A 16,022-nucleotide genomic window follows, 5' to 3' on the forward strand; every position below is an offset into this window, starting at 1 on the left:
GGGAGCTTGGAACGGGAGAGACAGAGATTAGTCCTAGAGACCTCCTGCGTCACACACTCTGCTCCCAAGCAAGAACTGCTGTGTCTCTTCCCCATCCACACTAAAAACTGCCTGTTCTGAACAGCTTTTGGATTCCCCACTCCAGGGCCCTCCAGGGAGGAAAGTGTTTTGGCTGAAGTTGGGCAGGAGCAGGTGGCACTCACCAGCTGTAAGTAATTTTCCTCTTGTTGGCACCACAGCGGTTCCTGGACTTTGCTCAGCTCATGTTCAGCGGGGAAGGGGGAGTGGAGAGGGAGCAAACAAGTCCTCAGTGGTGTTTAACAGCATCCCAGGCTCCAGGCTGCCTCTCCCAAGCTGGCAGCTGGAGCAGAGGACACGGAGGTGGCTGCAGGGATGTGCCAGCCCGGGGTGGGTTTGCTGTGAGAGCTGACACAGCTGCCACCCCGAGGGAACAGCCCTGCAAGGCAGATGTCAATGCTGCACAGGAGGCAGGAAGGGAGGAGAGGAGCAGGGCTCCCCACCAGGTGTGAGTGATCTCTCTGCAGATGGACTGTCACCATCAGGGCCTTCCAGAGAGCCCCACCACACACCCCCTTTCCCAGCATCTGTGATGCCAGTTCTCCAAGCTCTGCATGTGCCCATCCACAGAAACAGGGGCTGCAGGTGGAAAATTTCTGGGGTAGTGCTGCTCTGCCAAGGTACAATAGTACAAATAGTTCAATTGTTACATTTAATGTCATATTTCATCAAAGAAAAGAAAGAAGAACCTGGATGCTGTAAAACCATCAAGCTGCCTCTCTAGAATCAGTTACTTCCATCTTCAGAAGCCACATGAGAAAACAAAAGTTAAGATGGAGGCAGGACAAGAGGCAGCAGCTCTCTTCTCTTCATTCCTCAGCACAACAGAAGAAACATGGACTTGCATGACCATCTCTACTGGAAGAATTTTTTATCTGCTTGAAAAATCTTAAATCCCTCTCTTTTCTTTCAGCTGTGCACCATGAAACCCCTTACACCTGGGGTCAGAAATGATTGCTTGAAACTGCAACACATTCCTCTTGCATTCACTGATCTACCCCAGTCCAGCACTTGGTTTGAAAGGTTCTTTGCATTTCCATATGGCACAAATGTCACCATGTGCTGTGCTGATGCCACTCCAAACATGAACTTCTCTCTCTGAACCAGCCTGGCACATGCACTCACCAGAACAGTTATTTCCCTCCAAACTCACCTTTCATCCCCACCCCTGACAGACAAGTCCTCCTTGGTGAAGCTTGACACTTTGCTAATGAAGTTATCTCCTGATCTCTTATTTTACCTGGTATCTGTTCTGCCATTTAACAACCTTGTTGCAGCTGCTGAGGTGGAACAATTAGGCAATGCTATTGATATGAGGAGATTCTGTTACAGTAATAGCTGGAAATCTGTTTGCCCAGCACTCCACAAACACACAGGTGGGCACTCTGTGGTGAACAGAGCTGTTACACAGGCCACAGAATGAAATGAACAGCTAAAACGTTCGTAATAAATTCTCATAGAAACTATTCTCCTTTCATTCACAGACAACTGATTTTTACAGGTTTTTCCTGTGAATTATTTCACAGTGATGCTACACAATATGGCCAAGGCCACTGATACTGTCCCAGCAGCAGAGGCAGGAAAGCAGAGTGTGCTGGCACAGCCCCCAGCAGCAGGGGCAGGCAGCAATGCCCCAAAAGTGCAGAGGGCAGGGCTGGGACTGCAGGAGCCAGAGCTCTGCTCACCTCAGGCCTCAAACCACCCCATGGCTGTGGCATCCACAGCCTCTGTGGGAGGGAGAGTTCACAGCACCAGGAGAGATGAGATTTCAGGAGGCGAACAGAAGCTACTTCAGCTGAATGCGCATTAACCCTCAGGTGGAGCCAAGATGAAAATATTTGCCCTGATTTTCTTTTAAATAGATTAACCATTGCTAAAGGAAAGGCCATCAAAAACCTTGACTTCCTAATGGTCTGAGAACAGCAATAACCTAATAATCATTTTCTTACGGACAAAATACTCCCAAATATTTCTAATGAACCATTACAGCATGCATTGCAAATTTACAAGCCCTCATTTAATTACTTCCACCAAAACAAACACACAAATCTTCCAGCTCGGTGCTGCCACACGCACCGACTCTCTGAGCACCAAGCCCTCAGCAACCTTCCTCTGATGGACATTTTTTTTTCCAGGAAATGACACAGAGACATAGGTAAAAGGTGATTTAGATAGACTGCTGTGTCACAAATTGTCAGGATCTGATTTAAAGACCTTGCCTTTGTCAAGAAAGACAGTTGGGTGTCTGCTTTAAAGAAGTACTGGGAATATTTTCATCAAAGGTTTGAATTGAAAAACAGTGGGAGGTAAATATCTGAGATGTTGCCAAGAAAGACCGCTATATCCGTGCAATTACCATTAACAGGGGACAGCAGTGGTTCAATGAAGTAATTCAATCTGGTGTCCTACATTTTATCAGACAGCAATTTTGAGTTCTGACATAAAAGACTGAGAAAGGGGATTGGACTCTTTTCTCTGAAATTCAGCCTTAATTCTTGCAATCAGGAGATGTGTTCTCTGCTTCAGGTACAAGCCTGCTATCCCTCCAAGGGACTCAAAAGAATAACCCAATATTCACCTTCAAAAGAAGAATAACCTAATATTCACCTTAGCACCACTCATTGGCATAGGAACAAGTCATACTTTGGGCAAGCTGAGTGCTGCAGTATTACAGCAGTGTCTTCCTCCTGACTTAACTCTCCCAGTATTTCCTTACTTGTGAATTTTGCAAGAAGAAAAAGACCTATTGTTTTTAAAATAATAAACAATATGATGCAGCCTAAATTAATAAATGTATTCTTCCAAAATTTAAGACAGAGAGATAGAGGGAGACTGCATTTCTCAGAAAATGGCAAAACAAAAAGTTTCTGGAAATTGCCACCAGAATAATGCCGTCACATGGCTTCTCCTCCTCATGCATCCATACTGCACACCCCTGGTTCCTTAGAAGCTTTTGCATTGTCTTTCTCCACAGTAACCCTATCAGCCAGCCCAGTGACTGCACTGCTGCTTTCCAAAGTCACTGGGTTTGCAGAGCAGCAAACTCTGCATTTCTCCTCTGCCAGGCAGCCCAGGCTGGCACAGGGCTCCCACTCTGGGCTCAGGATGAGCTTCACTCCCTCCCCACACAGGGCCCACCCAAACAGGCACCACAAAGCCCCTTTCCAGAGAAATCACATTTTAGCCTTTCACCTCCTTTCTACCGCAATGCTTTTTGCCATAATCCCTTTTTGCATGTGTTAGTCTATAAACTCTTGTGTTACACCATGCAGAGATCTTGAAAGGTTCTCTTCTTAATGGCACATAGTTGAAAATGTTAATTTACATTTTACTGAGCAAAACCTCACCACAAACAATAATGCCATGAGATAATTTGCAACAGGAACAGTCCAGTGTCACTCTTTCCACTGGGCTACAAATTCCACCAAGGTCCAAAACATCACAAACAGGAGCAAACTGGCTCTTGTGTCTCACAGTGTTGGAATTCTGGAAACTGAGAATTTGGGATTTTGGTGTATAATAGTATATGTGAAGCAATATGGAGGACTTTGGATGTTGTCTAAGTCCTTCTTCACCTTCTTCTTCCTTCTTCTTCATGAGTTTGGGTGGTTTTCTGTAATTGGGTAAAAAAGGTCTGCAGTGTTGCCTTGGGTGGCCATTATTGGGTCAGAAATATAAATAATATAGGCGTCTCCCTGTTATTGGGTGATTAGTGCCTAAATAACCTTGGAAAGAGTTAGAGGTGTCCATTTTACCTCATTTCTCTGACTTGCCAGTTAAAGCTCACGGCTCATGAGTCTGTAAATAGATAAGAAATAATAAACATCCCAGTCTGAACATGAACTGACTCCCGTGTATTAATTCCGACCTTGGCAGAGAAAAAGAAGCCAGAACCTTCCCAATACAGAACATGTTCAGCCCCCTTTACATGGTACAAACCCAGGACTCACTGGAGCACTCCAGGGAGGGACTGCACAGCCCTTTCCTTTCCATGAAACCATACAGAACCTCCTCCAGAGGCTCGACACTATCTTTCCTCCAAAATATTAAACATACAATGCTACTGAGCATTCTCTTGTAGTGATACAGAACTGAGACCCTCAGAAGATGGAGGCTCTGGGTATGACAGCTTAACTGCCTGCAATCAAACTAATTTGCAGTAGGATGACCTGAAATGAGTTTAAAAGCACCATAATGCATGTTTAGCAATCAGTGAAGCAATCCTTTATTATTCAGGTCCACATCTGCAATTTGTGTCACTCATTGCTGGAGACACAGAGAGGGGAAACACAAAAAGGAATCCTTTTGCTTTGCAGGAGTTGAGGAGCAAAACATGAGCCACAGTAACACGGGGCATTCGAGACCAAACAGACTGACAGCAAATTTTAAGTCTTTCTGCTACTTACAGAAATCTTATCATGGCCAGAAATTATTAAATTAAACACTTGCCTCTAAGTGATTATGTCTTGATTTTTCTAAATTTATTTCTGCTGGATAAAAATGATTAAGCAAGTTCACCTGAAATACCACAAAAAATATGAACCAAGAATGCCTCCAGGGTTTTAAACTATAAATGAAGTTATCAGCCAGCCACTTTCAACACTCCCCTTCCTACTGATTCCAGAACAGGGAGACCCTTCTGGCAAATAATGGAGAGTTTCATATCACCCCTCCAAATACATAAATCCTCTTATTTCCTTTTTCCCTTCTTTTTTATGACATCTCCATTCATCACACTTGTAATCTTTGGGGTAAAGGTGGTTCCAACAAGGTCAGTGGGGAACCATGCACAGAAACAGGAAGAAAAGGGACCAACAAGCTGGAAGCACTTGCTGAAGAAACGCAAAAGCAGTAAATGTAACACCATTCCAGAAACGTTAAAAAAAAAAAAAAAAAAAAAAAAAAAAAAAAAAAAAACAAAAAACCCCAAAAACCAAATCACCAAAAAATGACCAAACAACCAATAAAAACAACAAAAGACCACCACCACCAAAATCATAGGAAAGACACAGAAGTGCAAATCTGAGGCAAAGCCATTAGAGAAAGCAGAAGTGCTCAGTTCTGAGAGCTCCAGCAGGAGTGGCCTTGGGCAAGGAGAGGAAGGCCCGGATCAGCACACTCTGCTCAGTCCTGAGGGACAATTCCTTGGGGATGTCACCCCCTGAATCACTAAAGTATCTGGGGACTGTCCTAAAGAAATTACTATAAAGTTATTGAAGAAATTTCATTGTTCAGACAGGGGGAAAATCTGTGTTTCAGCAATGAGGAGACAAACCAGAAGGAGCTGAAGTTCTGAAATCTGGTCTCAGTTCTGTTTGGTTGGGTAAGAGATTGCTGTGGTGCCCTGCTCTCCTTCCAAAAGGTTTGGACAACACAGTCCAAAGAACTATATGGATTAATATCTTAAATTCAAAGCACCTTATTCAAAAAGCATGAGCATGCATCAAGGCAGGATTCTACAGTGTTTGAGGAAATACTATCCTGAAGGACTGTAAAAATAACTCTGACCTTCACCACCTCTGTTCAAATTACCTGAGCAGAGACCTATCCTGACCAAATTCCAGCCCAGGTAATTTATTCTACTTCCTAATCTTCTCCCCAGTGCTGAGTTAATAACATGTGAAATACACAGCTTTCTTCTCCAAAACCTGTTGTTTTGCTCCAAGTATTCTTATTGTGATGAGCAGGATGCGGGAAATGCGCTTGTTCTTCTTGCTTTGCTGGTCATGTTGTTAGCAAACTCTTTAATGAGTCTCAGTTTCTCCCTAGGAACAGCACTACAGTTTATAAATGCTAAAATTAATAGACCTGGGGTAGACTTTATTACTTGCAATGTATTTAGCTGGCAATGATGATGCCTCCCTTACAGCAGCAGTTAGAATAAACTGCATTTTAATGGCTCCTGGAAAACAAAAGAGAACACCTAAAAGATTTTAGATGAGGAAACACCAGGTTTGCTGGTCTCACTGCAGCACACCAAACTTACTCCACTGAGGGCTGCAAACACTAATGAGTAATTACAACCCACAGAGAGATTCCTACTGGGGATCTTGTCCACTTTGCTCGAATCTGAATTTACCATCAGAAGATTCATAACCTCTGTTGTCAGCTTCACTTCTGCAAAGAATGGGCACATGGAGAATTTAAAGTGAAGTTAAAATGGATTTCAATATACCCTTCACAATAATAGTTGGTAAAACTAATTACAGTGAGAAAATTGGAGATCATTCATTACCCTACTAAGCAAATTAGGATTCGTTAACAATGATTTATAGTGCCAAAGAGAGGATAACAAGGATCCTCCTTCCAACTCTATTCACAGGGGACATGGCAGTTTATGGTGTGGTGCCATCCCAACAGCCCCTGTGCAGTGCCTTTGTGGACCTCAGGGTATTTCGGAGGGACACACACTTTTACATCAGCAAAATATGTTTAAATTGTTTGGCTTCTAAAGTCAAGCTCTAAAATTAACTGAGCAGCTTAAGCAACTTGCAAGAAGAGCAGTTTTTTATTTACCAACACCACTGTGCATGATGTGGAGTAGAGCACCACATCCCCTGTGCAGCTTTAGCAGGTTGTTGGATTTACTGAACCCCTTCCAAACAATGCTTTTGATCTAACCTGTTCTCTCCTGTGGAAGCCAGTGGGTCCTACTGCACTTCACTGGAGTGGAGTCTCTTCACACCCTCTCACCCAGGGGTCACCAAACCTGACCACCTCGAGGAACAAAGATCAGCTCCTCAGGATCACTGCCAAAACACATGGACCAGGCAACGAGGGAAAATCTGCTCTTTGAAGGGCTCTCTGAGAGCAGGGAATGTGCTGCTGTAACTAATTCCACATTTCTTCTTGCAAGACAATGTCTCAGGTGAAAATCCCTCCCAGTGCCCAGAGAAAGAGCTGGCCTGATCTAGGCCAAGGACTGGTTTACCATCATATCCATACTAAACACCACTGGTGCTCCCCTTATTCCCCCTGGGATGGGTTTTTAGAGCTCTGAGTAATGTAATGCAACATTGCACAACCCAGCACGTCCCAGTGGCACGCTGCAACTGCACAGACATCTGCTGAACCCAACCCACTCAGGGCCAAATTGGATAGCACAACTGATTAGCCACAGCCTTGGGGAATAAACTCAAATTTATGTTTGTCTGAGTCACCAGCCCATGTGCTAAGCACAGTTTTAGGAGTTTTTTTTCCTTTTTTTTTTTTTTTTTTTTTTTTTTTTTTTTTTTTTTCATTTTTTTTTTTTTTTTTCTTTCCAAGGTGGAGCAAGAGCACTGTTTGGAAAAGAAGGGTCACAGGGAGCCTTTTGCCTTCCCAATGTTATTTCCATCACCAGCTTATTACCAAATCTACCCAGCTCTGAAAAATTCACAAACTCTCTGCATTTGGAGGAAAATAAAATAACAAAAACCTGCAATCCAAAAAAAAACCTCCAGAAAACCCAGCCAAACAAAAAAAAGACCTCACAAACAAACCATTAAAAGAGGAACAGAAAACACTGAGAAACTGGAACAAAGACTCAAGAAGTAGACATATACGGAAATAGAAATAAGTTGCCAAAGCAGAGAAACTGTACAATTGCAAAGGAACCCGACATTCTTGGGAATCAAGATTGTTGTTTAGAAGCAAAAGAGTCAGTTATTTAAGTTTTGATTTCTGCTCTGTTTCATGTTGCAAACCAATGAACCACTATCTACTTTAACAGGAATTTGGCTCAGTGCAAGATACAGAAATGAGCAAAAGCCATTCTTCAAAGCAAGGTAAAAGAAAAAGCTTTACTGTTAGACAAATTCCAATTGTATTCTAAAGCATCTCAAACTTCTGAAAGCTCAAGACAGCTGGACAACATTAAAAACTCCCATAATTCAAATACCCTTCCTTTTAAAGTTGAAGAGATGGTGATTTTTTTCCTTAAAATTCTAACTACTTTCCAATTATCTGATCTGACATCTTGATGAGATGTAATCTGCCTTTATAATCTGTCTTTGATGAGAGACAATGACAATTTGCAATGCAAAAAATATCAAAGACAACTGGGAGATCTTCTTTCAGGAAGTATTAAGTTATGATTTCTTGGGGTGCACCAAAATTAACAGCATGCCTACATTTTTTTTCACAAGCACCAATCACAGACTGGTCTGATCCCACAGGAAGCAGTAAAGTCAGGCCAGCACAAAAGGAGAATTAGAATGATGTTTACCTCTTCTTTTCTGACTATTGGTTTAATAATATGCAAAAAGGATGAGAAAGGAGCACTAAGATAGGTGAAACAGACTCCAACAAAATTGTCTTTTAAACAGAATCTACAGAGCATACCAACACCTGTTGGAGTAGAGGAGAGTTGTTCCCAGCTGAAATCCAGACTTGAAGGTGTATTTAGAGTTCCTCAATAACTTTGTACCATGCCCTCTCCTCCAGTGGCCACTCACACTGGTCTCATTTTTCTGAAGCAGCTCCTTACAAAGTTTGTTTAACCAAGAGCAGTTCTGTCACCCCAGCTGGCTGTGGGTTAAGCTGATGGAGATTCCCAGCCCTCTCCACTGCCAAAGCAGGCTGTGGGAATGCTCTCCCAGGAAACTGCTTTTCCAGGAGCACTTACATAGAGGCAACAAGAACAGAACAATTCAGAACTTGATCTACTTACAGTATAAAATCAGGTAAGAATCCAGCCTTCAGCACTACTACTGAAGTTGCATAATGAATTACTGGGATGGAGCTATCACAGAGGTATCAGAGGAACGATTCTGTGTTACTGGGAAGTGTCAGCTTTATAAGTGTTTCCTTAAACACTCAGTGATCTCCAGAGACTCCATAGAGTAACAGGATCTAAAAGTCGTTTTAGCTTTGCTGCAGCACACATAGCATCCACAAACATTGCAGATACATGACCCATCACCCCTCAAACCTGAGTGCTTGGCACAAACAGGGTCCTCAAAGGGGACTCCAAGCTGGACATGGATTATGTCTATGCTATGCAACATGGCCTAAACACATGAAGATTCCATCAATACTTGATTTAAACAGCAAACATGTGCTACTGAATCCATACCTCAGTGTTCACTCCTTTCTGAATAAAACCTGCTTCCTTCTGCAGGAGATGTCCTTCAGTCCATTTTCACCTACCTGGTTCCTCTGCTCCCTCTGGTGAGCTGCAGTACAGAATATTTCACAGTCCAATGTACAACATACACCAAATCATTTCCAAGGGCCAAAGCTTTATTTTTATCTCTTAAACTCGAAGTTATTTTTACTGTACTTGAGACCAATGACCCCTGTTTTGATGTTCTGGGTTAACACCAAACACAAAAACTAACAGTCTTTTCTAGTTAAGGGCTTTGGAAAAAAGAAGTCAATTCAAGTGCATATTCCTTTGCACTTTGATAATACAATAATTACATTGATCAGAAACACATGCTAATTGGAGCATTCTGGAGCATTTTTCTCATTGTCTGGTACCACAAAACACATCTGGGTTTTATTTGCCCCATGTAAGTTAATAAGAGTATGTGCTTTTTTAAAACAACAAGCAAGATAATCCCAAAAACAATTTTCCAGAGTGAAAAGGGAGGAAAAAAACCTTCATGTTTCATCCAAGACCTGTGTGAGTGTAAAAACAACTTTAAGATAGAAACTGAAGGACATTTTCTACCTATTTAGCTACTAGTAAGGAAAGTAAAAAAGAAAGTTAAAGACTCTTAATACTGTGACTGTAGAAAAGCAACAGCTCAGTTAAATATATTAATGGCACCAACAAGGGATGTCTCCCCCACCTACACAGACCCAAACTGGAATGATTTAAGGTGCCAATCCATCGGCCCTAGAAGACGTCAGGCTGCTTCTTGTTACTAAATCCCTTGCTCAGGAGAGCTGGAAACTTTCAAGCTTTTTTTTGGAGCATAGGGGATGCTGACACCTTCCAGATTTTCACTTTAGTGGACCAACCCACAGACAGTATGGTGCAGGGAACAGCAGATGGCTTCTCTTCTGTTACCTCTGCTGCCTAGAGAGGAAGCTGAGCACTGCTCTCAAACCGTGCAGATTCAGCTCTTGCTGCAAGGAGAACAAGGCTTATTATCCATGGCACAGCCCTCCAGCCCATAATATACCTGTCTCATCCCAGAGCGTGTCTATAGACCTCTGTATGATTGGAATTTTCCCAGGCAAAGGAAAACAATTTGTTCTGAGCTATGGAAAGGCATTCAAGGTTTAGTCTAAATTCTAAATAAACGTTGAACCATTTGATATCATTTTTCCCTTCATCCCCTCCCTCTTAAAAATACATATGACACAACCCAGGGCAAGTGATGAAAAAAGGAAACCAGCTTGTTTTTCTGTTTCACAACTTACCTTACACTGACCTGGGCCTCGATATAATTAAAACAACTACCTCAAAACTTTTTCACTTGAGGATGCTCTTTTCATACCTCACCACCAGCAGTGTGAATGTTCTGTGCAGGAGTCCAAGGTAAATCCAGCAGGACACAGCATTTCTCCAGGTATTAGGAAATTTTTGTGGAATTTTATGAGACCACACATACACAATTTAATCCCATAACTCTCTTACAGGATCACAGACCTCTATGACAAAAGACTAAATTTGCCATGAACTAATAGAAGAAAATGACTCTCTGGGAATGTGACAAGAGTGCAACCAAGTTTTTCCATCCTGTAATTGAATACCACAGAGTTTACTTTTCCCCAGAGATCTGTGAGAAGATAGAAGCAGGCTTTGATTGTACTGATAATTTCACAGAGCAGAGCTATGGGACAAGGCTTGCTGCATTTTACCCACCTGTTTTTGGACATACACAATGCTCTGCTTCTCCTACAGTTATTATTAAGGCAGAAAAAATGTGCTTGGAGAATACAGTATAAGTTACAAGAGAAACAGGATATGAGCAATTTAAATATAAATCTTGGAAGAAAATAAGCAGTACATTGGATCAACTGGAAAACATTTTTTCACTCCCAAACTTATCTGTGCAAGTAAAAGGTATCCTGATAAATGTGGGAATGAACAGAAAGCTATGAATATAGACTGTTAAATCAATACAGGTGCATACAAATAAATCACAAGCCCAAAAAAACCTGATCAATTTTTAAACCAGCTGGGGCCTGATCTGCTTCTCAGGACATAAAATGTACATCTGGCATAAATACAACTTCTGTATTTTCCAAGAGTGTCCATGAGCCATGGGCTTTTAAGCCACAGGTAGAATTCACTGTGCCACCTTCTCTGGGCTGTGGTACACAGGAGACGAGGCAAGACATTGTAATGGGCTCCTTAAAATCTGTGAATCAACAAGAACTGGTGCAATGGGGAATCAAGATCCTACCATCTCCCATTAGAGAGCAGGTGAGACCATGGCTCATTTTATTTGCTCTAACTGTGTAAATTAAGTGCTGGTCAAATTTACGTGGTAATTAATGTGTCCTGATTAGTTCAAGAAAACACAGAGCACCATGTTGGGAGTGTTGCTTCCAGTGCATTTGTGGGGGAAGGAATGGGAAGGGTGCATTCAGCTATGGGGCAGAGTGGGCTTGGTGGGACATCCCTGCCCTTTGTGCATTTTGGCTGAGGAACCCTCTGCTGCTCAGAGGCACACGGGTGAAAGTGGAGAGACACTTACAAAGTAGCCTGTTCCCAAGCTGGAAGGAGCTGAGCTCTGCAATAAAACACAAAGACAAAGTGGAAAGTCAGTGATGGTTTTTAACACGTTCCAATCCACACAGCTCATTACCAGCCCTTTCCAAGCTTTTCATCACCACATCACAGCACCGGCGTCCTGCCCCTTGTCATCTGCTACTGAAACAAACACGCTGTTGCTTAATTTTTCCCTTTACATCTCTCAACGACTCGGAGATGGTAACGTGCTATTTACTGAATTCCAAGCTTCTGCGGTGGACGTAATTGCCAATTTATTTGACAGGCAGCTGGGTAATGAATTAATGATGGCATTTCGCCCTGCACTGAGACTAAACAGACACTCATCAAGCAGCCTCCCTGACATGCTGACATTCAATGCCCTGGACTCCAGCTCCTCAGCTCCATGGCCACAAAGGGGCAGGCGGGAGGGGGAGAAAGAGGAAAAAAAACTACCCTGACTTCAAAACAAAAAGCCCGGTGGGTTTGGATGACTTTTTCAGTGTATGACCTGTTTGCCAATTTATTCCCGAAAGGCCCTGGTTAGTACACACATAGTGCTTTGCTAAAATGAGACATTTTGTAAACATAATTAGTAGTCTGAAATGTAAAGAATGCGTGGGCACAGAGAAGCTGCTTTAGTCAATGTACCATTTTCTGGAGAATGCAATCACTGCAATTTCCCATTTGGATGTCCACATTGTTTGACAAACCAAGGATTTAGAAACAACAACAATGACTAAAAAAAAGCAATCGGCAAATATCTACAGTGTGAAATAGGTTTCAAAACTCAAACCTATAAAATAATTAAAACTAATATTGCTCCCATGGAAAATAATCAATTTGTTTAAATGCTTTAAATTAAAAGAAAAAAAAAATCATGAAATTGAGTTTAAGTGGGACACGATGACAACCTCTATATTCCCAGGAATTAAGGAGATAAAGGGTTTTGTTTCATTAGTTTTTCATCTGAGCAATGGGGATTACACAGCAGGTTCTCTCAGAGACACGGGGCAGCTGAAACATCCCGGTGCTAATCCAGGTCAGGCTGTTCCATTAGAGGGGAGCAGCTCCCAGCTCTGGCCTCCAGAGCCCATGGATACAGCTCAAAAAGCAGAGGAGCTTTCTCTGGTGAGCACAGGGCTGTCCAGTCCAGCTGTGTGACACTCCTGGAGCTCAGCTCCCACCTCTGCTCCTCAGCACAGCCTCAGTGTCACTGGTGACACAGCTTGGGGACACCACAGCTGCAGAGGGGCCCCAGCAGCCCGGGCAAACCACTGGGGAGACACAGAATTTTTGTCACTTCATCCACTGGGAAGACACAGAATTTTTGTCACTTCCTCCCTGTTCCCAGACAGGGCCCTGAGCTGCAAATCTGCAGGGCACAGCTCTGGCTATCAGGGAGAGGGAACTGCACACAAATAAAACGTTCCAAAGTCCTCCTGTCCCCACTCTTGCTGCTGTGCCACCATCACCCACAGGAGACCCCCTGGTCCCAGGGCTGATGTCCCTGACAGCCCAGGCTGGCAGCCCTGCTCCCCTCTGTCCCTGGGAATGACCACCCTGCTGCACTGACCTGGTCACTGGCACAGCCATATGGGCCCTGCTTTGGAGATGCAAAAAAGATTTTTGCTTTTTATATATTTTTCATAGATTCATAACCCTGTAGACTACTTTTATATAGTTATATAGCTCCTTAATCAGCTCTAGTCTTTTTCCTGCCCTTTCTCTCAGATTTTAAAACAGTAAGCTCACCTTCCTGGACTCTTTTTTAGTCTTGCCTCTATAGTGAACCAAGTATATTTCATTTTTTCCATATATCATAGACATAATAAAAGTGGGGCTAGAAGCTGGGGGGCAAGGGGAGCTTCAGTGGAGGGCAGAACCAAAAGGGGGAATTACTTAATTAACTGCTCCTCTAATTGGAAAATTTCTGTAAAGTATGCTAATTTGTTAAACCTTTAAAACTGTCAAAGTCCTGTATCATGTGTACATTTTGCCATACTTGCACCTGGAGGACTTTCATTAAAGGTAACAGCTTCTTATCCTCTTAATATCATTTGGCTTTTGATTTTGGGTGTCCCTGGAAGCCCCTGTGGCCCTGCAGCTCTGCAGCCCTGGCACAGAGCACTGTGCAGCACACCCTGCTCAGTGTCCCACATTGCCTTCCTCTTCACTCATCCTCTCTGCTTCGTGCCATTGAAATTCCTTTCATTTAGCCTGGAGATCTACCCATGCGTACAACACGTGCAATCATTACAGCCACTTTTGTTTCAGCTCTGCACAGATGCCAAGCGAGTCCCACTCTTTCACTCACAATTTTTTTTTAAACTTAACTTTACTGGCTGAGAGCGCCAAAGTTTGCATTCTGCATCTGTGTGTAATTTTTTGTCTGCTTTTTATTCCAAGTTTTGGAAGGATAGAGTATCAAAACAAAACAATAAAGAGGAAGAAAAAAAGAATAAGCAAACAAAGTATTTCCCACTGAATATTTCCATTCCTTCAAAAGCAATGCTGCAATGGCTATGGGAGGACAGTCGAAACATAGCAGTCAAATGACTTTCACTGAACAACTGTGCTCTTTTCAAGGGAACTTAAGTTTGCTGGATGGAAATATAGCCCTTCACACATTGCATGCTGCATATGGAGAGTACAGTTTGCAAACTCCATTTAATTGAAGTATGAAAGACTGTGTTGCACATGCATGAATGACTGTCAGCTGTGTTGTGAACCGTGTGTTGACAGAGCACAGAGGCTGAAGCAAGGAGACAACTTCTCACCTTTTGGGTAACTCCCAATAGCGAAAGGATCCCACTACCCAGTGCCCAGCCTTGACTGTACAAGCATCTTTACAAGGCCATGCTGAGTCGTGATCCTGCACTGGGTGTTCTATAGCTCTTACATAAAGTGTGCCTATAATAGAGGTAATGGTTTCACTCTCCGAAACCCTTCGCAAAATAGGACATTAGAAACACTGTTTGATATTCACACAACCACCAGCAGAAGCCTGCACCAGGTGCCCATCAGCAAAACACACTTGCTTAAAATTGACAGAGTTCTGGGCTTTTTTTTTTTTTTTTTTTTTTTTTTTTTTTTTTTTTTTTGTTTCCATCCTTTCTTAAAGAGAAGAACTTTGGCCCAGAAGCAAAAATGTAGTAACCCTCATGTAAGCATTAGTTTATTGTGTACCAAAGAAAATTACATCCTTGAGGTCTTGGAAGGCACAGTTATACCCATTTTGCATATATATTGTGCATTACTTGGGGAGCTGGGTGGGGAGAAAGACTGTGTTGTACATATTTGTTCTGGCTATTGTTTATGCAGGTCTGACTGAATGAAGGAACAGTGGGTATCATTTCAATTTCTGATGTCAACATCAAATTACTTATTTAATTTCATGCCTGGCGAAGCATTGTATAGCTACACGCAGAATCATTTCACTTCATTTGTTATGCTGTGTTTTCTTGGCGATTGGCTTGCCTTCCAACTGACAGCTTTAATTACGACATGAATTTGATTGCACTGCCGAGGAATTAACATAATGCAACAAAGCATTTAAGCACCCAACCTCAGCCACACAAACACACACATCCCCACCCTCACAGCCACACGCACACAAAGCACAGCCACTGCTGCTGAGCAGCTCCTGGCAAACACACAGACACACAGCTCTGCTCCTGTGCCTCCACTCCACACACAGCCAACATCTCTGCTGATGTTCTGGGCAGGGAGCAGCACTGAGGATCTCAGAGCACAGAACCCAAAGACCGCCCCTCAATTCGTATTTGGCTCTGTACAGGTGGGAGGGATGGGAGACAAAAGAGTTGAAAATATCCTGTATTTGGGGCTGAAACCATGAGCTGCCTGCAGGATTACACTGCTGGAGGGGTGTAAAACCAGGTCTCTTCCTGAAGTAAACAGCAACAGGCCCAGTGGGCAGGCGGCTTCAGAATTTCAGGGCTTGATCCTCATAGTGAGCACCTCGCTGTGCTCCTCTTAAACACAGAGCACCCAGCACAGGAGGAGCACACAGCTACAGAGCACTGGGAACACGGGAGCACTCATGAAGAGTGCAACAGCTTTAATGAGCTTTTCTGAGAGCCCAAGAGAAGACCTTTAATATAGGGACAAATGGGAAGATTCCTGTCCCACTCCCTGTTCAGGAACTGGAAAAACATTCCAGACAGAAAGGTGCCAACTGCAGCAAGAGGTGCTGAGGTGCTGAATTCCATCCAATGACTCTGTGGGAGAGACTTTTGCTCTTCATCCCATCACTGAAAGCCTGCAACCAACA

The 16,022-nt window shown here is 43.0% G+C and overlaps 1 protein-coding gene across 1 annotated transcript in view; it reads right to left on the minus strand.

The window, feature by feature from the left end:
* The window catches only part of AUTS2 (activator of transcription and developmental regulator AUTS2), a 768,062-nt gene that overhangs the window by 401,704 nt on the left and 350,336 nt on the right, over window positions 1–16,022 (minus strand). Inside the window, exon 4 of the mRNA XM_083875331.1 lies at window positions 11,715–11,750. Coding sequence (XP_083731457.1) covers window positions 11,715–11,750 — 36 coding nt within the window. The remainder of the gene's footprint in view (window positions 1–11,714; window positions 11,751–16,022) is intronic.

This window comes from Zosterops lateralis, assembly GCF_965231275.1.
Source record: "Zosterops lateralis genome assembly, chromosome: 19".
Taxonomy (NCBI): domain Eukaryota; kingdom Metazoa; phylum Chordata; class Aves; order Passeriformes; family Zosteropidae; genus Zosterops; species Zosterops lateralis.